The sequence below is a fragment of the Nyctereutes procyonoides genome, unplaced genomic scaffold (genome assembly GCF_905146905.1).
Source record: "Nyctereutes procyonoides isolate TBG_1078 unplaced genomic scaffold, NYPRO_anot_genome, whole genome shotgun sequence".
NCBI lineage: Eukaryota > Metazoa > Chordata > Mammalia > Carnivora > Canidae > Nyctereutes > Nyctereutes procyonoides.
Window position 1 is genome coordinate 4,658,831 of NW_026575020.1, and position 26,083 is coordinate 4,684,913.

The 26,083-nt window shown below is 54.2% G+C and overlaps 1 protein-coding gene across 3 annotated transcripts; it reads right to left on the reverse strand.

The window, feature by feature from the left end:
- On the reverse strand, positions 1 to 25,076 carry ERBB2 (erb-b2 receptor tyrosine kinase 2). 3 transcript variants are annotated; one of them, XM_055319016.1, is made up of 27 exons: positions 24,805 to 25,076; positions 17,940 to 18,091; positions 16,879 to 17,092; positions 15,989 to 16,123; positions 15,641 to 15,709; positions 15,332 to 15,447; positions 15,061 to 15,202; positions 13,425 to 13,544; positions 13,031 to 13,157; positions 11,112 to 11,185; positions 10,934 to 11,024; positions 10,543 to 10,742; positions 10,097 to 10,229; positions 9,923 to 10,013; positions 8,930 to 9,090; positions 6,599 to 6,646; positions 4,832 to 4,970; positions 4,610 to 4,732; positions 4,180 to 4,278; positions 3,733 to 3,918; positions 3,443 to 3,598; positions 3,243 to 3,318; positions 2,786 to 2,932; positions 2,281 to 2,378; positions 1,871 to 2,083; positions 1,307 to 1,559; positions 1 to 1,183 (listed from the first exon to the last, which is right to left on the reverse strand). In XM_055319016.1, exons 1-27 carry the CDS (start codon positions 24,875 to 24,877, stop codon positions 813 to 815), a joined length of 3,807 nt encoding a protein of 1,268 aa, XP_055174991.1. In that variant the 5' UTR covers positions 24,878 to 25,076; the 3' UTR covers positions 1 to 812. The 3 variants fall into 3 exon arrangements, with proteins under 3 accessions (XP_055174991.1, XP_055174992.1, XP_055174996.1); XM_055319017.1 differs by having other exon boundaries at positions 1,895 to 2,083; positions 24,805 to 25,075; XM_055319021.1 differs by lacking the exon at positions 24,805 to 25,076 and adding an exon at positions 21,970 to 22,688.
- Positions 25,077 to 26,083: the final 1,007 nt, after the last annotated feature.

A 26,083-nucleotide genomic window follows, 5' to 3' on the forward strand; every position in this document is an offset into this window, starting at 1 on the left:
TCCTCATTCAAGCTTTCTCTATTCTTAACCATCCCTTCCAGGAAAATTTGACTTGACTGTAAGTTAGGAGGTGAGCGGTAAGGTTGGCACAGAGCCACCCCAGACTTAGGCTGGTACCCAGCTGTTTTCCAAAATATATTTGCAAATGGAGAAAGTGGGTGTGTAGAAAGGACACTCTTCCCCCAACACCGGGAGCCCACCCCCCTCCACAGTACCCACTCTCCCCGAATCCTTATTTCATCTTAAAAAAAAAAAAAGTAAAAACAAAACCAGAAAAGCACTCTGTACAAGGGCTGGATCTGGGTAGCTTTGCTGCTCCCGTCTTCCTGGGTGCAGAGCTAGGTCTCAGGGCCTCAGGGACAGTCTCTGAATGGGTGATCTTGTTCTAAGGCACTCACTCCCTTGGAGCCTCCTCCCCCCAGGGCCCAGCTCCTCTAAGTCCTTCTGTGTCAAAGATCTGGAATAAGAAAACCAGGTACAGCTGCTCCCGCAGGTGAGGAGACTGGCGGTGGCATCCGTGGAACCCTAGAATTGGCTGGGGCAGGGCTCCAAAGTCAGTCAAGACTCCCCAGTGCTGTCCCTTCTACCAACCAGGCTGGGCCCCTCTTGGCCACCTGGATTTTGGAGGGGGAAGGTAGGTTCCGGTGTGGCAGGATCCCCTGGATGTGGGCCAAGGACCCATTTCCTGCCTCATCCCGATACAGGCCAGTAGTCAGGCCTTCCCCACTCCCTGGAGGTTCAGCAGGGCCTCGGCCGACTTGGCCTCACTCCCTGGAGGTTCAGCAGGGCCTCGGCCGACTTGGCCTCTGGGCTCACACTGGCACGTCCAGCCCCAGATACTCCGGGTTCTCTGCTGTAGGGGTCCCTTCAAAGGTGCTGGGTGGAGAGCCCCGTTCTGATGGATCCTGGTCCCAGTAATACAGGTTGTCAAAGGCTGGGCTGAAGGCTGGAGGAGGGTGGGGCTGAGGGGCAGCTCTGCCCCGGGGTGCCAGGTACTCCGGGTTCTCCACAGCACTCCCAAAGGCAAAAACGTCTTTGACAACCCCATTCTTGCCAGGGGAGAGAGTCTTGGGGGACAGAGTCTTGGGCCTTTCCAGAGTGGCACCAGCCGGTCGGGAAGGAGGCAGAGGGCCTTCTAGGGGCGAGTGGGGCTGCGGCCAAACTTCTGGCTGGTTCACATATTCTGAAAGGGCAAGAAGAGGGGCTTGTTAGGGGAATGAATCCATGTGTCCCAACTATTGTCACTGCCCCCACACGCCCAACTCCCCACCCTCCCAATCTTTCAGCATGGGCCTGAATTCCATACCAGGCTGGGGGCTGCAGGTCAGGGGGGCGACGTAGCCATCAGTCTCAGGGGGTAAGGGTACCGTAGGGTCCTCACTGTATCGCTGGAGAGGGCTGGGGTCCTGTGAGGGAAGGCTCTGCAGCCCCTTGGCTGCCCCCATTCCCAAGTCACCATCAAACACGTCAGAGCCAGCGCCCTCTGAGGGTGCCAGTGGAGACTTGGGGGGCTCCTCCTCGGAGGGCTCCAGTCCTAGAGTCAGCTCACCACCGCCACTCTGGAGATGAGAAAAGGTTGTGATGGTCTGGATCTGGGATAGAGATTCCATGGGAAAGAGTGTGATGGGGTCTCTCCTGGATCTGGGATAGAGACTCCGTGGGCTCTCCCATGGGATAAAGACTCAGAGGAGATAAACAGGTCATCATTGGGATTTGACACAGTCACCGTGGAAAGAGGTCAAGGGTGAGAATGCAGTAGGAGTCCTCAGGGATATAGGGGTCTCCATGAGCCATGAGAGGTGATTGCTGGGGGAGGGATGACACAGGAGAAGGACCCTAGTCCCTGGGGCAGGTAACCACATCCACCCACCTCAGTATGACAGAAGACACTGACCCTGGTGGATGAGCTGCGGTGCCGGCGGTGGGCAGTGCCCCCAGCCCCTGGGGTAGGTTCTGGGCAGAAGAAACCCTGCTGGGGTACCAGGTACTCCTCAGCATCCACCAGGTCCCCCATGTCATCATCTTCCAGTAGTGAACGGTAGAAGGTGCTGTCCAAGGGGCTGGCGGGGCCCAAGTCTTCATTCTGAGGACGAGGGAGACAGTGTGACAGCCTCGCCCCTGCCCAGTGCACAGCCTCCCAAGGAACGTTCAGGGAGGACAAGGGATGGGAGCCCAAGGTCTGGGCTGGGAGGCCTGGGACCTGAGTCCTCTCCCTCCACACCCTCTATGGGAGGGTGCTCTCTAGTCACGGGCAGGGATGGGGCAGGGAAGGCCCCGTACCTGAATGACCACAAAGCGCTGGGGGTCCCTGGCCATACGCGAGAATTCGGCCACCAACTCCCGGAACCGGGGTCGGCATTCAGAGTCTATCATCCAGCCTGGGGGCAGGAGGGAATCCCAGTATGTCAGTTCTGGCTGCATCCCACAGGCAGCCCCACTCCTTCCCTTTCCAGTCTGGTCTAGACAACCCCCATTATTAGAGTCCAAGCCCTTGCTGGTAGAGAAGAGGTATCAGATTCAGGTCCTGAGCTAGATCCTTTGAGAATCATTACTAGTTTCCCCTTTTTATTTTGCATAGAAGTCTTTTCCTAGCTGGTCTTCTGGAGCTCCTCTGGGCTGGTACAGTAAAAGGGAAGCAAGACCCTTCTAAGGCTCCTTTAACCATAGCAGGGACCCTGGACCCACATACATCCTGCTCTTGGTCCCCTCCCACACCCCTTAGAGGCCCCTCCACCCAGAACCTCCCATCCCTCCTCCAGGCAACCGACACAGCTCAGCCACGCACACTTGACCATGATCATGTAGACATCAATGGTGCAGATGGGGGGCTGGGGCAGCCGTTCCCCCTTCTCCAGCAGGTCAGGGATCTCCCGGGCTGGGATCCCATCGTAAGGTTTGGCCCCAAAAGTCATCAGTTCCCACACAGTCACACCTGGGGCAGAGATGAGGTTAAGAGGTTGGGGGACAAGAGGGCACTTTCGTGCACTGAGCCCTAGAGTCTCTGCCCAAGGGTCTGGCACCACGAGGGAAGGGAGGGGTGTGATGTCACAGGGCAGGAGCTACCCAGCCTTTCCGTAGTCCCAGGGAAGTGCATGGACCCTGGGAGCCCCTTCCTTCCCTCCCACATTCATGCTAAGATCTCTCCATTCATTCTCCCACTCCTGCTCTCTTCCTTCCACCAACATGCCTCCCAGGGCCATGGCTATGTGTCCACCCCTCCTCCCAACCCCCCCGCCACACACCATAGCTCCACACATCACTCTGGTGGGTGAACCGCCGGCGGAGAATGGACTCCAGTGCCATCCACTTGATGGGCACCTGGGGAGAGCAAAGAATTCCTCAAACTCAGTGTGGTGGGGAGATGGTTGCCCCTAGTTAGAGCTCTCCCAGGGGCCAGACCCGACCCCATCCCACCTTGCCTCACTCTGCTCCCTCCTCTAACCTTGCCCCCATCTGCGTGGTACTCTGTCTCATCAATGTCCAGCAACCGAGCCAGCCCGAAATCTGTAATCTTGACATGGTTGGGACTCTTGACCAGCACATTCCGGGCAGCCAGGTCCCTGTGCACCAGCCGGACATCCTCCAAGTAGCTCATCCCCTGGGATCAGAGACATCGATGTGGACCTCAGTCTGGCCACATTCCCCCAGAAAACCTCCCCAGCCTAGCCCCATGTGGAGACAGCAGCTTGCCCCCAAAGACACCTGCAGACCCCAGGCCCCCGAAGCGCATACCTTGGCAATCTGCACACACCAGTTCAGCAAGTCCTGGGAGCCCAGGCGCCCACGGTGTTCTCGGACATGGTCTAAGAGGCAGCCGTAGGGCATAAGCTGTGTCACCAGCTGCACCGTGGATGTCAGGCAGATGCCCAGGAGGCGGGACACATACGGGGAGCCCACTCCAGCCATGACATATGCTTCCTGGAGGCAAGGGTAGGCACTGAGAGGGTGTGGGGGACCAGAACCACCACACACCCGTCCTGAGGGCTGAGACGCCGCTAGGGACTCTCACTCAATCCAGCCCCATCGGTCACAAACCAGAACCATGGCCCACAGGTAGAAGCTTAAGAGTTGAGGTTTGGGGAATCACCAAGTGTCTCCCAAACCCCAGTGAAGAGAGAGACCAGAGCCCAGACCTGCAGCCCAGAGGTCCCTCCCATACCCCAAGCTGGAGGGGCTTACGTCCAAGATTTCTTTGTTGGCTTTGGGAGATGTGTTTTCCCTCAACACTTTGATGGCCACTGGGATTTTCACATTTTCCCCATCAGGGATCCAGATGCCCTGGGCAGACAGGAGGCCGTGAGCAGGAAGAGGGGACACCAGATCCAACCTGTAGTCATCTAGGAGGTCCTTACTTGTGCTCTGAATGCCCTCCCCACCTTGGGGACAACCCCACTATTTAGCACTGGCCTCACTAGGGAGCGCTGCTCTCCACTCCCTTTCCTCTGGTTCCACTCTCCCACCAAACTGACCATAACCCAAGAGCACTACCTCCCCACCCCAACAGTACTACCCCCACCCGGTTCCAGGCTGCCCTCCCCGCAGAACGCTTGGCCACACCCCACGCATCCTCTGGGACCACCCACCCCGGATCTTTGGCCCCACACCTAACCTTGTAGACTGTGCCAAAAGCTCCAGATCCAAGCACCTTCACCTTCCTCAGCTCTGTCTCTTTCAGGATCCGCATCTGAGCCTGGTTGGGCATCGCTCCACTAGGCGTCAGCGGCTCCACCAGCTGTGGTGATGGGGTGGTGCCTCAGTAACAGAGGCTGAGCCACAGGCACCCCCCCACACCCCGCCCCAGGACAACAGGGAGGCCCTCTGACGGCCTCACCTCGGTTTCCTGCAGCAGCCTCCGCATAGTGTACTTCCGGATCTTCTGCCGCCTTCGCTTGATCAGGATGCCGAGGACCAGCCCCACGACCACAGCCAGCAGAATGCCCACCACAGCGGCAATGATGGATGTCACAGGGCTGGGGGAGGGAGCCAGGATTAGGGAGTGGGGGGACCAGGCTGGGCATGAAGGGATGGAGGGGCCCCATGGACGGATAGGCAGGTCCCTGGTGTTTTGTAATTTTATTTTATTTTTAATTTTTATTTACTCATATGAGACAGAGAGACAATGAGCAGGGGGGAGAGGCAGAGGGAAAGAGAGAAGCAGATTCCCCGCTGAGCAGGGAGCCCCACGAGGGGCTTGATCTCAAGATCCAGGGATCACTATCCAAGGTGAAGGCAGATGCTTAACTGACTGAGCCACCCAGATGCCCCACAGGTCACTGGTGTTTAGAAAGAAGTTGGCGGGGCTGGGTTGGGGGAGGCGCCTGGGTCATGATCTCAGGGTCCTGGGATGAAGCCCCCTGTCCTGCTCCAAGCTCAGCAGGGAATCTGCTTGTCCCTCTGCCCTTCCCTTGCTCCTTCTCTCTCTCTCAAATAAAAATCTTTTTTTTTTTTTTTTAAAAGAAGGGAAGTTGGAAGGGTTAACCCGTAAGCTCCATCCTCTCTTCCTTACTCAAAAACCTCCCTTGGCTCCAACCACCTATGTGCCTGCCCATGGCTCTAGCCCAGGACTCTGAAACTTCCTGACAAAAATCACTGGAGAGCTGGTTAATATACAGGAGTCTGGAGCCCCACTCCTGGCAACTCTGACTGTGGAGTGGGTTGGGGCCCAGGAATGTGCCCCCTATGTTTGAGCAAAATTTTTCACCCATAAGTCATGATTTTCCACACCTCCCAGCCTTGGTGCATTCTGCTACTTCTGCCTGGATTGCCATTTCTCCATGGGGTCATCATTCAAGACTCAGCTCATCCTGGGATAGATGAAGCTCCTGTGTGTTGACCCGACATCTCCGTCCTTGCTTGGCCAAAGCCTGGCCCATCACAGATCTCTCATGAATGCTTGTTTCGTGGACAATTGCCTAGGACATACTCCAATCTCTTTTTTCCCCCAGAGTCTTTCCCAAAGTTCCCTACTGCCCAGAAAGCAAGTCTAACCCTGCGGCCCAGTGGCAAGGGAGGGCCTATGCCCTAACCTGACTCAAGACTTCACCCCCTTGCTCCCTTCTCTGTGCTCCCTCAGTGGCCCACCACGCCAGAACCATCGAACAAAAACATCCTAGATTTTCCTGATCCATCCCCCAATTTGCCACCTGGTTACTTTCTCCCTAATGCAAGTGACCTACCTGCCCGTTTCAAGGCCTGGCTCAAATGCTACCTCTTCCTTGAAGCTTCCCACCACCCACTTAAAACTTCATCATTCACTCCACTTCAGTGCTGCCCTCTCTTCTCAATCTACCTTTTGTCCCAGGGGATTGAATGTTGTCTGTGTCCCTTATAAGACATCTAGCTACTCAAGGGTGGGGAGGCACTGGGGAGTCTTCTTCACCATCTTTTCCTGTTCCCCACCTCCTAAGCATCCTAAGGAGGTCCTCCATCCACTAGTTGAAGGAAACTGAAAGGTGATTCAATAGTGGAAGACTAGGCTGGGCAGGGAGATATGTCATGTCAGGAGACCACCCTCCAGCCCATCCCGCAGCAGTGACCACGCAGGGGCTAGTAGGAGACAGTGGGGCAGCATAGTGTATGTCCCAGGAATTGGGCTGACCTGGCTCTCTGCTCGGCGGGACAGCCCTTCTCGTCCAGGTCTGCACAGCTGCAGGAAAGAGAGTCCAGTCAGTGAGACTGGGAACCACCTCCTGGGCTCACTCTAGCCTCACAAGCATCTCAGGGTGGGTGTGGCTGGGTTATCACCCCATTTGACAAAGGCAGAAACTGGATTCCAGGCCACCAGTGCTATTTCTACCACCCCACATGGGGATTCCTTCTCCAGCCTTGAACTCGCATTTCCCACTTCCCTCCACCTCCCTGTGGTAGGTAGGAATTGGGGGCCTCCAAAAGGAACATCAAATCCAAAAGCATGGCCACTTCCTCTGTAAAAGATTGCCATGGTAGTAAACTGGCTCAGCTTCTGCAGAGGACAGTTTGGCAATACCCAGTAAATCATGTCTGTGACCCAGCAGTTCCACCTCTCAGGATATACCCTAAAAGTGCCAACATCTGTACACCAGGGAGCATGCACAGATGCTCACTTGTACAGGGTGAGCTCAAGTGCAAAAAGCCACAATAGAAAGAAAGAGAGAGGAAGGAAGGAAGGAAGGAAGGAAGGAAGGAAGGAAGGAAGGAAGGAAAAGAAAGAAGAAGAAAGAAAGAAGAAGAAAGAAGAAAGAAAGAAAGAAAGAAAGAAAGAAAGAAAGAAAGAAAGAAAGAAAGAAAAGAAAAGAAAGAAGGAAGGAAGGAAGGAAGGAAGGAAGGAAGGAAGGAAGGAAGGAAGGAAAAAAGGAAGGAAAAAGGGAAGGAGAAAAGGAAAGAAAGAAACAAAAGGAAGAAATGAAGGAAGAAGATATCCCTCAAACAGGGACATGGTTTAATAATACCACATCTGTGCTGCAGATTGAGTAGTTAAAAAAATTAGGAGGTAGATTCATGTGCATTCGCAAGAAAGGACCCCAAGATACATAAAGTGGGGGGTGGGAAGCAAAGTGCAGAACAATATGTAGAGTATGATTCCATTTGCATTAAAGAATGCATAGACACAAGTCTGACTACATATGAGGTGAACTTGGGGATTTACCACAAAGATACAGATGCAGTGAAACGCCGGGACACCTGCACCCCGATGTTTATAGCAGCAATGTCCACAATAGCCAAACTGTGGAAGGAGCCTTGGTGTCCATTGAAAGATGAATGGATAAAGAAGATGTGGTTTATGGATACAATGGAATATTCCTCAGCCATTAGAAACGACAAATACCCACCATTTGCTTCGACATGGATGGAACTGGAGGGTATTAGGCTGAGTGAAATAAGTCAGTTGGAGAAGGACAAACATTATATGGTCTCATTCATTTGGGGAATATAAAAAATAGTGAAAGGGATTAAAGGGGAAAGGAGAGAAAATGAGTGAAAATATCAGAAAGGGAGACAGAACATGAGAGACTCCGAACTCTGGGAAACGAACAAAAGGTAGTGGAAGGGGAGGTGGGGATGGGGATGGGGTGACTGGGTGATGGGCACTGAGGGGGACACTTGGTGAGATGAGCACTGGGTGTTATACTATATGTTGGCAAATCGAACTCCAATAAAAAAATACATGAAAAAAACCCATGAGGTGAACTAAACAAAATTGCTGTTTCTCAACCATTTTTGACCTACAAAAACAGCAATCTTACAGTACTCGACCTAATATAAATGTAATATGTGTTTATGTAAATGTGTGGAGAAAAGCCTGGAAGGATGCAAATACCAGAGTGAATCTGATAGTTCTCCCTGGGGAGGTGAAACAAAAGGGCATATTTGTTTTGCAATATTTATACTTTTATACTGCTGAAAATGTTCATCCTAAGGTTGTATTCATGTGCCTCACGTGTAAGTAAAGACAACTAAATTTAAAAAAATAATAATAAAAAGAATATAGTAGATCACCATGTTAGGACATGGAAAAATATTGCAAGATTCTGTTAAATGAATAAAAAAGCACTTTGCAAACAATAAATGGTCTATGATCCCATTTTAGTTAAAAAAATATATGTTAGAATGTGCACAGATAAAAACAACTAAGAGTAATTATATATATTTAAACCATTTTACATGTTACAATAATAATTACATGTTAGCATGTGCACAGGTAATATCTGGAAGAAAATATTACAAATTATTAAGTGGGGCTAGAACTACTAACGGCATTTATATTTCATGTTTTCATTAAAAAAATTTTAACCACATGTGTTATTTTTAGGATCAGAAAAAAAAAAAAAAAACCAAACCCTAAGAGTCTTAGGATAAGCAAAGGCAGAGTTATCCCCTTTTTATAATAAAAGCCCCAGAAAGGGTCCTGGGACAAAGCTCTCCCTCCCACAGAAAAGGCCCTCGGACTCACGAGTGGGTGCAGTTGATGGGGCACGGCTGGCAAGTGCCCTCCTCATCTGCGAACTTCCAGATGGGCATGAAGGACAGGTCAGGTTTCACACCACTGGGGCAGCGAGCCACACAGAAGGGAGGGTCCTTGTAGTGGGCACAGGCCACACACTGGTCAGCCTCCTGAGAGGGGAGGAAGGGTTTGTAGGGCGCTAGACCAACACCCCCAGGGTAGCAGGATCCGGCTCATGCGTCCCCTTCGTGTTCCCATGGCCACTCAACAGCACGTTCATCCTGCTGCTGGGACAGCCCAGACCTACTGGGTCTGCCGCCCCAGGTGAGGGGCTTCAGGTGAACTGGAAGCCTAGCAGGGGAGTGTATTACTTAAGATATAACAGCAAGTAGTAATAGTAACCAAAATGTAGCAGATTTTTCTTTAAAAAAAAATATTTATTTATTTGAGACAGAGAGAGAATACCAATGGTGGCAGGAGGGACAGAGGGAGAGAAAGAAGCAGACTCCCTGCAGAGTACAATGTGGGGCTCGATCCCAGGACCCTGAGATCATGACCCGAGCCAAAGGCAGACGCCCAAAAGATTAAGGCACCCACGTACCCAGTAGCAAGTCTCTCTTGTGCTTGGGCATTGTACCAAACCCCATTTGAAGTTCATTCTTACTACATTCCAATGAGGTAAGTATTAATATAATACTCATTTTACAAATGAACAAACCAAGGTTGGAAGCAGGACTTGGATTCGAATCCAGATACCCTGATGCCTAAGCCCATTGGTCTAACCACCTTGGCACAGTCACAGCCAAGAACACAGGCCTCCCCAGGACCTTTGCGTAGTCCAAAGGGTCACAGGGTCTATCACACAACTCTTGCAGACCCCAGCCTTCATCTTTCCTCCTGCTTTCACACTCTCCTGCCGTCCAGGTCTGAACTCAGAGCCCTCCCCTGGAATATTCTCGGCCTTGCTTCTGTCTACCTAGCTTGAGCCAACCAGCAACTCACCGATCCAAAGCAGGTCACTGAGCCATTCTGGGGCTGACACTCTGAGTGGCACGGCAGACAGTACCTGTCCTTCACATACTCTCGGGGCAGCCTGCCAGAGGGAATGGCTGATGAGGGTCTGGAAGGAGCCCCTGTGCCCTCTCCCTGGCCACCCCCCTGCTCCGCCCCGCATACCCCTGCAGTACTCGGCATTCCTCCACGCACTCCTGGCCCCGAAGGAATTGGCTGCAGTTGACGCACTGGGTGGGCCCTGGACCCCAGCAGTGCCCATGGGCGCACAGCGGGTAGCAGGCCAGGCCCTTGCCCACTGCAGTGAGGAGGAAGGGGTCAGAGGGGACACTCAAGGGAGGTTCTGGGTCCAAGTGACCCAGGGGAGGAGGCTGTGGGGGTGGCTGTGGCCCAGAGTGGTGGGGATACCTGCTGGGCAATGCAGGGATAAAACAGCAGAGAGGAGAGGGGGAAGGCAGGGACGCCAAGGCACTGTGGCAGGACCCAGCTGGAAGCCATGCCAAGAGGCCAAGCCAGCCAGAGCGGTGTCAAGATCGCTGCTGCTAGGGACCCGTGGGCACTCCTGGGTGCCGGCAGACGGGGAGCGTGTGGTGCTGGGCTCCCTGTCTTACCGCACTCCTCCTCTGGCCGGTTGGCACTATGGAGCAGGGCCTGGTGGGGGTTCCGGAAGAGCTGGTCCCAGGGCACCGTGTGCACGAAGCAAAGGCGGGCGTTGCGGTGGATGAGGGCCAGCCCACTGCCCAGTTCCCGCAGCGAGCGCAGCCCCAGCCAGCTGATGCCCAGCCCTTGCAGGGTCAGCGAGTAGGCACCACTGTGGGAGGAGTGTTTGGCTGCACCATCGAGCTGCTCCCATGGGCAAGGGCCGCCCTCACCTCCCTCCCATCCCCCGTACACTCTGCAAACTCCCACGGATACATTACTGCTGGAGTCCCCAGGGAGCAGGAGTGCCCACCACACCCAAAGCCTGGGAAGTTCCTCGGGCCCCCCCTTCCCCGTGCTCACTCATGCAGAACTCGTCCCCGGATTACTCGCAGGTTCTGGAAGACACTGAGGTTAGGCAGGCTGTCTGGCCACGCTGAGATGTACAGGTAACCTGTAGGCACAGGGTGAAGCTAGGGGTGTGGGGACAGGATAAGGACCCCAACCTCATCAGAGCAGGATGCAGAGAGGTGAAGCCCACCTGTGATCTCCTCCAGAGCCTCAAACACTCTGAGCTGCTCAGGCTGTAGGGGGGCAGTATTGGAGGCTGGGTCCCTAGGGGGAGGATTAGGAGAGGAATCAGCAAGGCGGAGAAGCAGGTGGGCACGACCCCCAGAGCTGGCCCGGCCACCCTCCCCTACCCCCCTCTATTAATGACTTCACTTAAACCCTTTGCCCATCAAGCCTGGCTGTTTTCATCCTGAGTTTCAAAGCCCAGGCCCTAGTTTGGCAGGATCTGTCAAAACAATATTTATATCCTTTGATCTAGAAATCCTACTTCTAGGAATGTGGCCTAGAGAGACTTTGGCTCCTGTTCCCAGAGACACGTACAGCACAGAAATGTTTGTAAGAGCAAAAATTGAAAACTACCTAAATAGTCATCAGTAAATAGGAGACCTGTTAAATATAATCCCCACCTATCTTGACTGTAGACAAAAACATTTAAGAGCACTTAAAAAAAAAAAAAGAGCAATTAGTATCTGCCAGGCACTGTTCCAAGAGCGTATGAATATTATTAACTCATTCAAATGTTCTAGCCACCTTATGAGGTCGGGGCCGTCTTTGCCCCCATTTTACAGATGAAAAAATTAAGGTACAGTAAGCAGGTCACAGGACTAGAAAATGGGCGAGCCGGGTTTCAAACCCAGGCAGGCCTGGCTCCTGAGCCTGGGCTCTTAGCCGCTGCTCCTTGCGGCCACCTGCTCCACAGCTGTTGAAAGGACAAGGCAGCCCCCCAGGAAGTGCCACGACCAGCTCTCCGGGGCAAGAGGCAGACAACGCTCACTTAAGCTCCCACTTCAGGTCAATCTCCTCAACAAAACTACTACGGCTATGTTTCTCAGCGTTGTGTCCACGTATGCACAAATGGTCTAGGAGAACCCACACAAGCTCTTAGCACGGGGTCCCTCTGGAAAGGGGAAGAGAACTACAGGAAACGTTAAAGGAAATTTTCTCTTTCTTTAACACATACTTTTATTGAAGTATAATTCACATACAACAAAATGCACTTTTAATGTACAGTCTGAGGAGTTTTGACAAATGCATTCACTCATGTATCTGCTACCCCAGCTGAGACACAGAACACTGCCATCACCCCAGAAATTTCTTTCGTGTCCCCTTCCAGTCCCCTCACCCCTGGGGACAACCACGGTTCTGAACTCTATTACCACAGATTGGTTTTTGCCTATTCCAGAGCCTCATGTAGAGGGACTCGTACCGCGTGGACTCTCTTGCCTGGCTTATTTCACTGAACGTGGGCATATCTTGAGGCTCATTCATGCTGTATCTATTAGTGAGCTGTTTGTTTCTTTTTATCCCTGGGAATTCCATCGGGTAGATATACCATCATCTATTTACTCCTTCACCTGCTGATATATATTGGCATTATTCCTAGCTGGGGAATATTGTGAATAAAGCCACTATGAACTCAAGGAGAATTTTGCTTTATCTGGATGTTTTGACTCCCATAAAAACATACATTCGGGGGATCCCTGGGTGGCGCAGCGGTTTGGGGCCTGCCTTTGGCCCAGGGCGCAATCCTGAGACCCGGGATTGAATCCCATGTCGGGCTCCCAGTGCATGGAGCCTGCTTCTCCCTCTGCCTGTGTCTCTGCCTCTCTCTCTCTCTCTCTCTCACTCTCTCTCTCACTCTGTGTGTGACTATCATAAATAAATAAAAATTAAAAAAAATACATTCGTGGCCAACATGTGATTTATGAAAACAACCACCCAGTCCCTGTACCCTCTGGTCCCCCACCTGTTTCTTTTGCATTTCTGGCCTCCCACCTCTGTTTCCCATCATCCCCCAGAGACGCTGGCACTTCTAGGCGCTCAGGATTCAGTGACTGCCCTGACGCTGCTCAGACCACTATGCCCATCTTTAACTCCGCATTTCCTTACCCCTCAAAGCTCTCTGGCAAAAATGCCAGGCTTCCAAAGATCTTCTTGCAGCCGGCAAACTCCTGGATGTTCGCACTGGTGACCGCCCTCACCTCCCGCAGGTGCTCCATGCCCAGACCGTAGCACACTGCGGGGAGGGGCAGGTGTGAAGGGGCTGTCTCAGCCCCCACATGGAACACCAGGACCTCCAACTTCAGGGCTCCATCCCCTCCTGGGGCCACATGTCCCCTTACACAATTATAGGAGACATGGGGGAACGTGTGGGACTGATCCAGGGAGGGCCAAGCTAGAGACAGTGGAAAGAGACTGGGTCCCAGGCAGGTCTGAAGAAGGACAGGACAGGGAGCTAGGCCAAGCTGGGTGTGCAGCCCAGCTCAGGGCATGGCCAAGTTACCTCGGGCACAGGGCTTGCTGCATTTCTCGCACCGCTGTGTCCCATCCTCAGCCGTCACCTCTTGGTTGTTCAGGGGACAGACCAGGGTGCAGGATCCCACGTCCGTAGACAGGTAGTTGTCTGAGGAGATGAAGACCATGTGTCCATGTGCCCTGGCCCTGCACGTGCGCCCCACCATCACCAATGTGACGAGGCCTACAGGGTACAACATTATCAACCTACCCCAACATTATATGCTACCCCAACTGAGACACAGAACACTGCTATCGCCCCAGAAATTTCTTTTGTGTCCCCTTCCAGTCCCCCCACCCCTGAGGACAACCACAATTCTGAATTTTATTACCACAGAATGGTTTTACCCTGATTGAAATTGCCCATTTCAATCCTGAAATGCCCTTACGACAAGTCTGTGCACTTGACATTCATTTACGCCTCACAACAACTCTATGTAATGGGCAGTTAAGATTCTCATTTTGCCAAGAGGGAATCAAAGCACTTATTTTTTTTTAAAGATTGTATTTATTTATTCATGAGAGACACAGAGAGAGAGAGAGAGAGAGAGGCAGAGACACAGGCAGAGGGGGAGGCAGGCTCCACTCAGGGAGCCCGATGTGGGACTCGATCCCGGGTCTCCAGGATCACATCCTGAGCCAAAGACAGATGCTCAACCACTGAGCCATCCAGGCATCCCGGAATCAAAGCAGTTTTATGTAAATTACTCAGGGTCATTGTGCTGTTGGGTGGAGAAGCCGGGATTTGAGCACAGTCTGGCTCTACAGTTTGAACTCTGATGTGCCATGGGGAGGGTTCCATCAGGACCTGAGAACCCAGTCCTGTCGCACATGACAGGAAGAAAGGGGCCCCAGGTCCAAAGTCAGTCCCTAAATGCACATCAATAAATAGGGGAGTTGTTAAATAAAACTCTGATCTATCTAGTGCTTAGTATGTGCCAAGCACCGTCATAAGAGCTTTACAAATATTAATTCATTCAGGGGCGCCTGGGTGGCTCAGTTGGTGAAGCATCCGACTCTTGATTTCTGCTCAGGTTGTGAGATCAGCCTACATCGAGCTCCACACACAGCAGGTAGTGCGCTTAAGATTCTCTTCTCTTCCTCTGGGTAACCCTGTTAAGACCCTTCTCACTTCTGAGAGCTTTCTCTGTATCTTTACTTAATAAACTGTGTCCCTTTACCAAAAAAAAAAAAAAAAGAAAGATTCTCTCCCTCTGCCCCTCCCCTTGCTCTGTCTCTCTCTCTCTCTCAAAACACAAAAATAAATCTTCAAAATAAGTCATTCAAACGTTTTATAGCCACCTATGATGTCGGGGCTGTCATTGCTCCCATTTTACAGATGAAAAAATTAAGGTACAGTAAGCAGGTCACAGGACTAGAAAATGGGCGAGCCGGGTTTCAAACCCAGGCAGCCTGGCTCCTGAGCCTGGGCTCTTAGCCGCTGCTCCTCGCAGCCACCTGTTCCACAGCTGTTGAAAGGACCAGGCAGCCCCCCAGGAAGTGCCACGACCAGCTCTCCGGGGCAAGAGGCAGACAACGCTCACTTAAGCTCCCACCGACATAAACCAACCCGCCACCACCACTCCAGCAAAATGATTAGAACTACATTTCTCCCTGGCACTCACAGGGACAGGAGGTCACACAGCTGGCCCCGAAGGTATATCGGCCCTCAGGGTTGGGCATGGATTCGAAGGTGTCCGTGTTGTAGGTGACCAGGGCTGGGCAGTGCAGCTCACAGATGCCACTGTGGTTGAAGTGAAGGCAGGCCTGGGGGGAGAAGGGGGGCAGGACAGGAAGCTGATGGTCCCTGGGCCGTTCTTCCCCGGTGTGCCAGGGGCAACAGGGCAGTAGCAGGTGGGATGGCCCTCCTCTTGCGCCCACCCCGTGGGGACATACCAGACAGTCAGAGTGCTTGGGGCCCGTGCAGCCAGCAGCACACTGCTCGTGGCAGCAGTCAGTGGGTTGTGGGCCCTTGCAGCGGGCACAGCCCCCCGCACAGACAGTCCGTGTCACTGTGAGACAAAGGGCAGGATGAGGGCTGGGCAGTAGTAGCCCAGGCACCAGGCCCTCACCAGCGGCATCACTTTCTGTGACTTCCGGCCCCAAGGAAGACACTGAGGCCTGGTCACACCCGTCCCTGCCCCATGTCTCCTTTACTCCACTCAGCCCCCTGCCCCCCACATTCTGGGCCTCCCTAGGACTCACAGCTCTGACAGTCCCCGGAGCTGGCCCCCCAGCAGTGGGCGTCTTTACAAGCTGGAGAACAGGGTGGGCCTGGGGAGAGAAACAGAGAGACCAGAGACCAAGAGACAGAATGCACAATGAGGGGGAGGCTCGGTGGGAAACAGGGGCCCTAGGCACAATCTAGAGGCAGAGGGAGGCAGGACACAGGACCAGAGATGAAGAGACCCAGAGAGAAGGCAGGGGGAATGGGACAGGAAGAGGAAATGGGTAGTGATAGAGCAGGGGTGGGGGTGGGGGGTGGGAAGTGAGCCAGGAGTGCAGGGTCTCAAGAAAGAGAGGAGGCAGCAGGCAGGGAGGAGTATGGCTTACAGGCCCGAGAGCGGTTGGTGTCTATCAGCGTGAGGGCCAGCTGGTTGTTCTTATGGAAGACGTCCTTCCATAAAATCGTGTCCTGGTGGCAGAGCTGCGGGCTCCGCTGAATCAAGACCCCTCCCTTCAGGATCTCTGTGGGGTGGGCAATAATCAGGGCCTTCCTTTCCCGCCTGTCACCTTCTGCCCTCCCGTGGGTCCCTCCTGACTTCTCAGCTTTCCCCGGGGATTAGAGAAGACACCAGCATCTCCTCGCTCTATCAGCACCCCACACCCCAACCCCACCCCCCCACCACTCCTGCACACACATGAACAATCTGAGATCCAAGGAGGGGTGAGCTGTCCATGACCAGGTCCAGAGGTCCGTGCCACTCTCTCCTGTCCTCCCACCTCTTCACTCTGTACATACTGCTTAGTGGTTAAAAGAGACTCTGGAGTCTGAAAACCAGCCTCACCACTAACTAGCTATGTAACTGTGAGCAAGTCACTCAGCCTCTGTAAACCGTTTACGGTTTTCTCATCTGTAAGAAGCAGCTAACGTGCTTCCTTGCAAGATAATGGCATGACCAAGATAGGCTCATGCATGCAAAGTAAATGGCCACGGAGTCTGGGCTACTGCCACATACAGTTGTACAGGTTGTTCACTGAACATGTGTTGCTAGCCAAGAAGTGGATAAACCCCAGCCTGTATCCTCATTATCAAACTCTGCAGGCTCATGCAAGCCGTGATTTCCTGGGAAGAAGGGAAATCTTGTTCTAATCTTTCCTAGCTCCACCTGCATCCATCCTGAATGGATGCCAGTTCTAATTCACACAAAGCCTCCCATGGCTAGCAGTGGCCCTGATCAGCTCCTAAGAACAAGGAGAAGGTTTCGGTGAGTGATGACCACCTGTGAGGCTTCGAAGCTGCAGCTCCCGCAGCCCTCCTGGGGCCGCCCCTGGTGCAGGGATGCCACCCTCCAGCGGGTCTCCATTGTCCAGCACGGCCAGGGCGTAGTTGTCCTCAAAGAGCTGGGTGCCTCGCACAATTCGTAGCCTCTGCAGTGGGATCTGCCTCACTTGGCTGTGAGCAATGAGCACATAGCCCTGCACCTCCTGGATATCCTGGGAGGGAACAGGGTCAGGTGGGGTTGAGGCAGGCCTGGGCCCTGGACCACTCCCATCCCCCTCAGAGTCACCAAGTCCTTGGGGATCTTGGGCAAAGCCCCCATGCCCTGAGAAGTCCAGCTTTCTCACACATCAAGAAGAGATCTCCACCTTCCCAAACCAGATTTTTATATGATTAAGACAGATAACTGGTGGGGGGGCACTTTGTGAACCATAAGCAAGTGCCCCACCCTGGCTGCATCTCAGCTCCCTCGTCCATAAAAGGAGAGACCCACATGAGAGCACGGCCGTGACCTGACCAGGCATCAGGCATCACGCACGTGGCTCCACCCCAGAGCAGGGTGGACACCATCCAGCAGGCTGGTACCCACTCTCTCCCCTGCTCCTGACCCTTTCACAGATATTCCCTATTTGATATTTTCCCAGAGGGGAGTCAAAGTGTCCTTGTTGCTTCCAAACACAGACAGGGGAACCAAGGGCTGAGACCACATTCACGTGGTTGTCAGTAGCAGAACTGGACCTAGAACTCACAACTCCCAGCTGCCCGTTCACCACTGCCAGCAGGACAGGGACAGCGAGAGGGGATCATGCTGGCAAAAGAGCAAAAAGATTTAGCAAAGGAACAGGTGCATTCCACCCAGGGATGTCTGTGGGCCGCCACATTATAGGGAGGGAGTCAACTGATCTTGCAGTAGAACAGACAGGGAGCAGACATCAGAAAGGACTTCAGAGTTGAGGAACCACAGCAAGTGAGGAAACAGCACCCTCTTTTACCACCCATGTATAAGCATAGGGCTCAGCGCAGCTGGAGGCAGGGCCTGGCTGGGTCACCCATGAGCCTCACCTGCAGGAAGGACAGGCTGGCATTGGCAGGCAGGTAAGTGAGCTCCAGGTTCCCCTGTACCACTTGACAGCCCTGGTACAGGTGGCGGAGCATATCCAGGTGGGTCTCGGGACTGGCCGGGAGCCGGAGCTTCATGTCTGTGCCGGTGCACACTGATAGGAGGGAGACATGGGTCAGAGGGCACTGGCCGGTGAGCTTCTCCAACCTGACTCCTGCTCTCCACTCACTCCCTAGAGTCATGCCATCTCGGACGTCTCGGACAGTGAGAAAGCACAAGTGAAGGACCCCTCTCCCCATGTCCCCTGCACTTGCAGAAGGCACAACAGCAAAAGAAAGTGCGCAAGTTTGGGAAGAGGAGGGAAATCCAAGGAGAGGCTCCTTCGAACTTGGCGCATCCTGAGCATCCAGAGGGGACCCTGCTGTGCCACCCCTGGGGAGCTTGCCCACCCGATCCCAGGCTATTGGCTGGCAAAGAAAGCCTCCCTTTGTCCCAAAGGCACGACTCATGGCCAAGGGATAAAAATCCCCCGAGAGAGGCCATGATGAATCATGAATCTTCTGGATACCCCCTGCCCCTCTCCCGAGCAAACAAACTCAGGGCATTCTCTCTACCCCATTCCAATACCACCCACGTGCCAACCTCTTGGCAAGGGATATCCACCCCCACAATGCCACCCAGAAAGTAGGGAAGGAGGGTCAGCTAGAGTCATAGCTGGGGCATGAGGACCACTAGGGGCCTGGTCACTGCAGGGACTTCTGGAATTCCCCCAGGCAGAAAAAAGGAGCATCAGACCCCAACAATGGGCATCCGGACCCAGGCTACAGACCCTGGGCCAGAGTGATGACTACTCTGATGGCTCCTGTGCCGGTGCTTCTCCCTTGCCACCTCCTCAGGGCAAGACTCCAGAACCAGCTGGTGGAATCTCTGCCACGAAACTCCTGCCACAAGGGCACTACCTCAGCCCTGTGTACGTGCCGGGTGCCAACCATCGGCCAAGGGGCATCAAGATGAACTGCCTCCCCAGCCCACCTGGACCTCAGCGGGGTGTCCCTGAGACCAGGGGGGCCTACTAAGCCCAGGGATATTGACGGGGTAAGCCACCCCTGGTGAGGGGCTGCTGTGGACAACGGCTGGCACCATGCCTGCCAGTAGGGGGGGAGATTAAAGTGCCCAGTTGAACTCGTTTTTCTGCTCTGGTGAGAAGATGAATCACCTGGCGCGTCTTGCCCAGGAGGGTGTGCCGGGGGGGGGGGTGCGGTGGGGGGGGCAGAGGGCACCCCCAGAGACACAGGCTCACAGGTGCCTGGGTCGCCCCTATTTCTTTTGGGCCACCACCCCACCTCCCACGGCCTACTTGCTGAGATTCAGGGGGACAGGAGTGGCTGACTCCAAGGTCTGAAGTCAAATCCTGCGGGGGATAAGAGATACACTCTGCCTCCAGAAAGCTGGGAAAAGGCTGGTAGGGCCAGCCCCTGGGGTTCCTGCCAGGACCAATGAGCCATGTGCTGGCAGCCTCCCAGTGAAAGCCAGAGTGGTCTCTTTTCCCACCCCTTTGGAGAGACAGGGAAGGAAGCAAAGAGGGAGGAAGGGGAGGGCCCAGAAATAGCACTCAAGGGTCCCTCCCCCCCAGACTCCCAAGAGAAACAGGAGCTGGGGGTGGCAGGCCAGGCCCAAAATAACGCCCGCTGCTAGGACCTCCTGCGGCCTCGGCAGCCTCAGCTGCTTTGTAGGCACAGCTGTCTTTAGGCCCAGACCCCAAAGCTCTGGCCCAAGCCTGGGACAGGGACAAGCAGAGCTGGGGCAGGCTGTCTCCACCCCCTGTGGCCCACTGCCACCTCTAAGGGACACCAGCTGTGGCAACCAGGCAATGGCAAAAACATCAACGATGGAAACACCAAGAGCAGCCACATTAACTGAGCACCTACTGTGTGCTCGCAGCCAGGCACTCTGGGTGGAGCCTCATAACATCCTCCAGAGGTTGGGACTACAACCCTCTATCTTGCAAAGATAGGAAGCTGAGGCCAACAGGGCTTATTCTCCCGAGCCCATAAAGCTTGTGAGCCATGGAGGAGGCAGGATTTGAACTTGAGTTCAACTTTAGATCCTACATTCTCAACTGGACACATACAGATTCCCCCCACGCCTGGTGCAAAGGGAAATAAATACACACCAACTCCAGTGATGCCACCGATAAACACTGCAAACTCTGGGCAGGTCAGGGTGGCCGGGCTGAGCTGAGGACCAGATAGAGTGGCAGCCCCACCCCACCAGCGAGTTTGTTTGTGGCTGATTTGAGTCTAAGATTCTTTAAGTGTTTGCAACAGGTGGTAAAATTGGTACCTACTCTCCCAGGGAGCTGGAGGCTGGCGGGCAAATTCCCCCAGCAAGCTGACATGAAGCCAAGAAAGGCCTCTTGACACCTCCCCTACCTCCACTCCATCCCCTTCACCATGTCCCCTTCACCGAAAAGCTGGGCCCCTCCCACCTACTACCCCATCTCCTCACTAACCTCCTCCTCCCCAGTCCTCATCACAATCCCCACATCCACCCAGCTCCCATGGATTTCAGTGGGGGGAGGAGGGCAGGAAGTCTGGTTCTACATGGGGGGGCTCGTGTATCCGGGACACCTGGCCTTTGGGAGGCCCAACCTCCAGCTCTCTGGCACAGTACTATGAGACCAGCCCAACACTAAGTAAGAGTTGGTTGGATGGATGGATGGATGGAATCAATAAGAGGAACTTCCCAACCAAAAAGGATAATTGAAGTCATGGTGTCCATTCCTCTGCTCAAAGATTGTTCAGGATTCTTCAGAGTCAGTGTTCAGTCCCAGTTCTGGGGGTGTTCTCAAGAGGGTTCTTTCCTCCCCACTAGACTTCACCCCCACATGCTTCTCTTGCTCACTAGCAGGAGATAGTTCTTTTGGTTTTTTTTTTATAATTTTTATTTTTTTTTAATTTTTATTTATTTATTTATTTATGATAGTCACAGAGAGAGAGAGAGAGGCAGAGACACAGGCAGAGGGAGAAGCAGGCTCCATGCACCGGGAGCCCGACGTGGGATTCGATCCCGGGTCTCCAGGATCGCGCCCTGGGCCAAAGGCAGGCGCCAAACCGCTGCGCTACCCAGGGATCCCAGTTCTTTTGGTTTTGATGAACATGACCTGCACCCCCAAAGTCACCTCCCCCAGATCCACAGGGTAAGAGCCCATGCCCATTCTAGTGATGCCCAGAACTCCCCACCCCACACACCTGGTATATCAAGGCCAGTATCAGACCAGGGACTGGGCTCCAGGTCATTAAACCAGAACTCTAGCTGGGCTGCTCAAATGTGACCTTGAACACGACCTTGGACCTCTGGGGCAGAGGTCCCATATCACATTCATCTTTATGCCCAGCAGCACCTAGGACTTTGTAGGCACTCAATGAATATTTAGTGACCTGAACTTGACTGTGAGGATGGGAATAATGAAACAATAAGAACTCTTACTTTCTGCAGAGAAGTTAAATGAGAGTTAAATGAGAGAATGAATCAAAAAGCAGTGTGTAAACACGACAAGGCTTTGTAAACAGAGCTGAGGCAAACAAACATTGGCTATAATAATTCTACTCCTGGAGAGCACACACCCCTCATCCTACATGGGCTCCCTTCCCAGGGGTGGGGAAGGTGGCCCAGCAAGAGATGGAGGTGTTACCACCACAGGCAGAGGCAGGGTGGGGGATCTCTCCAGAGCATTTCACTACCCAGGGGCAGGCACAAGTACCTGGGCCCTACTCCAGCGCCCCACCCCAGCCCCCTACTGCTTCCTCATGTTTCCACTCCAGCTGTCTCCCTCACCCACAGCCCTGCAGGCCCCCCTGCATTGCCCCCCTGCATTGTCCTCCTGCATCCGCCCTATCCCTCTCCTCAATCCCTTGCCTTGCCTGGAGGGTGCAAGAGGAACTCAGGCATGGGCTGGACAGGGAAGGAGAGGCCCTCAGTGGGCCCCAGATCACTCCCCGTTCCATAGCCTAGATAAAAAAGGTCACTCACCTGAATAACAGAGTAGCACCTCTACCCCAGTCTAGCTACTCGGCTGCACCGGAGGCTTTGCTCACCCCATTCCTGTCGAATAGGATAAGACTTTGACTAACTCTTAATGCCTCTTCATTAGACATTATTATTGGGTCTAGACATACATATTTGGGTCACTACGAAGCCTTGGATAAGTCACTTCGCTTCTTTGAACTGTGTGTACCTACTTCACTGGATTATTGCAGAGATGAAATGAAACCGTCCATGGAAAAGAACCTGGCACATAGAAAGCATGTTGCACTTTTTTTTTTTTAAGTTAAGGCAAGAGAAGTTCATATAGCAGGAGTATGGATAATTCCAAACCAAGAGAAAATACAAGGTGCCTTCGTATTTGGAACGCGATGTACTTATTTTCTCTTTTTGCATTTCATCCTAGCTTTTCAGTTGGGTTTTCTTTTTTTAACTTGAATATTAAAATGAAGTTCCTTTCCCCAAGTATAGTAAAAAGGAAGTTATTGGAAGAATCGTTTGGGAATTAAAATATGAGCTCTGCAAGATAAGGAGTATGTGTTTGTTAACACTTGACAAAACTTTGACCTCTAAGAACAGATTCTAGGGGTGCCTGGGCGGCTCAGGTGCCTCCATCGGTGAAGCATCTGAGTCTTGAATTCGGCTCAGGTCATGATCTCAGGGTCCTGAGATTGAGGCCCCACATGGGGTTTGGCGCTCAGCAGAGAGTCTGCTTGAGATTCTCTCTCTCCCTCTCCCCAACCTCCCCCATCCTTTCTCCCTCCCCCTCTTCCCTCAAATAAAAAAATCTTTCAGAATGGATCCTAGCAAAACCCTGATCCTCGGTGTCCTCTCCATCTCCCCCTTCCCCCAAATTCCTGCCCTAGCCTTCAGCCCTGGGATACAATGGGGGTGCTAGAGACAGCTGGGCGGGGCGCTGCCATTGCAACCATTTTCTGCCAGACACGCCCAACATCTGTCTTTGCACCCAGCAGTGCAGATGGAGGGGTGAGGTAGACCTGAGGAGGCCCCAGTTGTCAGTGGGAGAAATGATCCCTGAGGTCCCAGCCCTGCAGCAACCCAGGCCACCCCCACCTGCTCGCACAGGCCCAGCTGAGGGAGGCAGCAGCTCGTTCTGGTTCTGATGTCGCAGCCTGGCCTCACCCACCTCAGCAGAAGGTCAAGGCTGAAGACACCCGCCTGGGAAACAAGGAGAAGGACGGGCTCCCAGGAAAGTGGAGCCTCCTTCCTCAGAGAGAAGGGGTGAGGCCACCTCCCGCTGTTTACAGCAGATCTGGCCCAGCACCTTGAGGGAGTTCCTTGAGAGGGCAGAGTTCAGCTAAGTCTCGAGGCCAACAGGGAGACTGCTGTTTGGCAACACAAAGCCCAGACACACAAACACACAGACCACACAACTCAGGAACACCCTGGCGTAGACGCCCCTCAGACAGCACAGCGAAGGTCGGACAGAGGCGCCCTCTGGCAACCCACAGACAAGAGGACACCCACCCCTTCTCCAGACTCCCTGACCAATGGAGACCACCCACTACTCCCAGAACGCGCTCATATTGTCTTCCCCACAACCCAGTGATGCAGGAAGAGCAGTGTTGACCACTGTTCAAGGTAGATCGATACAGTGATGCAAATGCATGGTTGGGGGGCAGGGGTCCAGTCTTGCACCCCCCACTTCCTTGATGCTATTTAACCTCTTTAAGCCCAGGTTTTCACCTGGAAATGGGAATGCCAGTAGGACTTCTCTTGTAGGGCTGGTCTGAGGGTTCAAAGGAGGGAATGCACGCAAACCACCATGCACCATGCCTGGTGCAGAGTGGATTTCCAGCAGACGTTCGCTTTCGTTGTTAGTGCACCTAGATGGGCAAACGGGGCATACCCCCCACTGCCCCCACCACCCCGCTTCCCCACACACCACCTGACAGAAAAGGTAGGACAACCCAGCCTTCTGCTTATCCGCATCAGGTCTTATTTCTTTAGCTTTCCTTCCCCACCCCCACTTCCCCACAACTGCCCAGGAAACCCCCACGTTGGTTTCCCACTCTATGTCCCAGACCAGAACACCCAGCACCACCCCTCCGTGGCCCATGCTCTCCAACAAAAGTCACAAAGCACACAGTCCCTGAGCTGGCCCTAAAGAGACTTGCTCAAAACAAACGTCTCCCCCTCCCCCCACCCCAGGCTCCAGCATGAGGCAACTCTGCAGTCCGACCGGCCACCCTCTCCTGCCTGGCTCTGGCCGGACAGGTTGCTTCCCCCCCCACCCCCTCCACACCCCGATCCTGCCTGAAGCTGGAGGAACTAAACCCAATCGGCTGCGGGGAGGGGGAGCGGGGGGGGGGCGCAGGGGGAGGGGCAGCCGAAGGGACCCCCGAGGAATCCAGCCCAGTCCAGTCTGGAGGCGGAGGCTGCCAACTGGAAAGGCTTTGAGAAAGTTTGAAGGGGCTCAAGAAAGGGGGGGAAACACACACACACACCCCATGCAGTGCACCCTTTGAGGGTAAACTTTCTGAACAATCTCAGAGAACTTTTTCTGACAAGTTCCCAGCGCCGTCGCGGAGTCTGGGAAGCGCCAGCCTCTTGCCGGGGACCTGGAGGGGCGCTCGGGCGTCATCGCCCCCCGGCCCCGGCCCCCGCCCCCGGCCCGCGGCCCCCGCTCCCTCCGGCCCCCTCCCCGCCCAGGCCGGCTGCTCGCGGCGCCGGGACCGTCCGAAACACCCGATCCCGCGGCTCGTGCGGCCCCCCCCGCCCCCGCCTGCCCCCGGGACCTCGGCGGCGGCCCCAGGCTGCAGGGGCGCGTCCCGCCCGGCGCCCTCCCCGCCCCGGACCCACCTTGGGTGCCCGCGGCTCCGGAGGGCAGGAGGGCGAGAAGGAGCCCCCAGCGGCACCAGGCCGCCAGCTCCATGGTGCTCACTGCGGCTCCGGCCCCATGGCTCGGGCTGGACCCGGCGGCTGCCTGGTGGTGGCGGGGGTGGGGGTGGGGGCTCCGCTCGGCTCTCGGGGCGCGACGCAGGGGGACTCTCAGCTCCACAACTTCATTCTTGGACTTCCTCAAGGCAGCCCTCCTCCTCCACCTCCTCCTCCTCCCGTGATTGGGAGCCGCGCGCTCCCGGCTCGCCCCCCCACCCCCTCCACCGCATTCCAGCGAGTCCCTGGGAGTGGCAACTCCCAGCTTCACTTTCTCCCTCGGCGCGCAGGCCTGGGGTGCGCCCCTCCCGGCGCCCGGACGCCGGGCTTGCCTGCGCACTTCTCACGCCTTCGCACGGGGAACCCCTAAAGCCGGGACGGCGATCGCCAGACCCCCTCCCCCAAACACACGCACACACCGGGGGGAGTCTGGGGAGAATGCTTCAGGCTACCGTCCTTAGCTTTCCTTGAAGTCACAGGTTTTGCCGTAGAGATTCCCGACAAGTTTGCATCCTACTCCATCCATCCCATAGCTATTTTTAAAAATATCAACCAATGGCTCTCCCACCACATCCTCAAATCAAACTGATAGTAAAGGAGGTGGGTGTGTTGTGTTGAACTTGTGACTTCCGAGACTCCCTGGCATACCTTCTCGAATCTTTTAGGTATCTTTTCCGGTCTGAAAAGCATGGTTTTAATACGAGGATGGGGGTGTCTACAAGTTTGGAGGAGAGTCAAATCAGAGGTACATGCAACTCAATCTTGGGAAGAACATCCCTCTGTTGGGTTACGGGGACAGGCAGCATCCAGCTCATCTGAAGTGCCTTTTCTGTCCCTTGCTTTTTACTAGTTGGTTGGATTTCGCCTCTCCACCCTGCATTCCGTCTAGAGCCCCAGACGCTTTCTTAAGGCCCAGTGGGGGATGGTGTGGGGGTGATGGAAGGAAGTTGGGTTTCCCTAGGAAATTTGAAACAAAAAGGCTTGAGACCTACTTAATTAACAAATTATTCATTGTTTATCGGAAATTTAAATTTAACTGGGCATCCTTATTTCCTCCACCTGGCAACTAGTTGGAATCCCTCAGCCAAGAGCAGAGCATGCCTGTGCTGGTCAAGAGGGGATCAGAGGCATCTCCAGAGGATGGGAGAATGAAGGACACTAGCATTTTTTAAACTGCTTTCATATTCCTAGCATGGTTATAGGC

Excerpts from the sequence above, each read along its gene's own strand:
- ERBB2 (XM_055319016.1), bottom strand. The coding sequence starts at position 24,877 with ATGGAGCTGGCGGCCTGGTGCCGCTGGGGGCTCCTTCTCGCCCTCCTG. Across the intron at positions 13,158-13,424 it reads CAGCAAGCCCTGTGCCCGAG|TGTGCTACGGTCTGGGCATG; the intron begins GTAACTTGGCCA and ends CCCTCCCCGCAG. Across the intron at positions 3,319-3,442 it reads ACCACGCAGATGGGGGCAAG|GTGCCCATCAAGTGGATGGC; the intron begins GTTAGAGGAGGG and ends TGCTCTCCCCAG.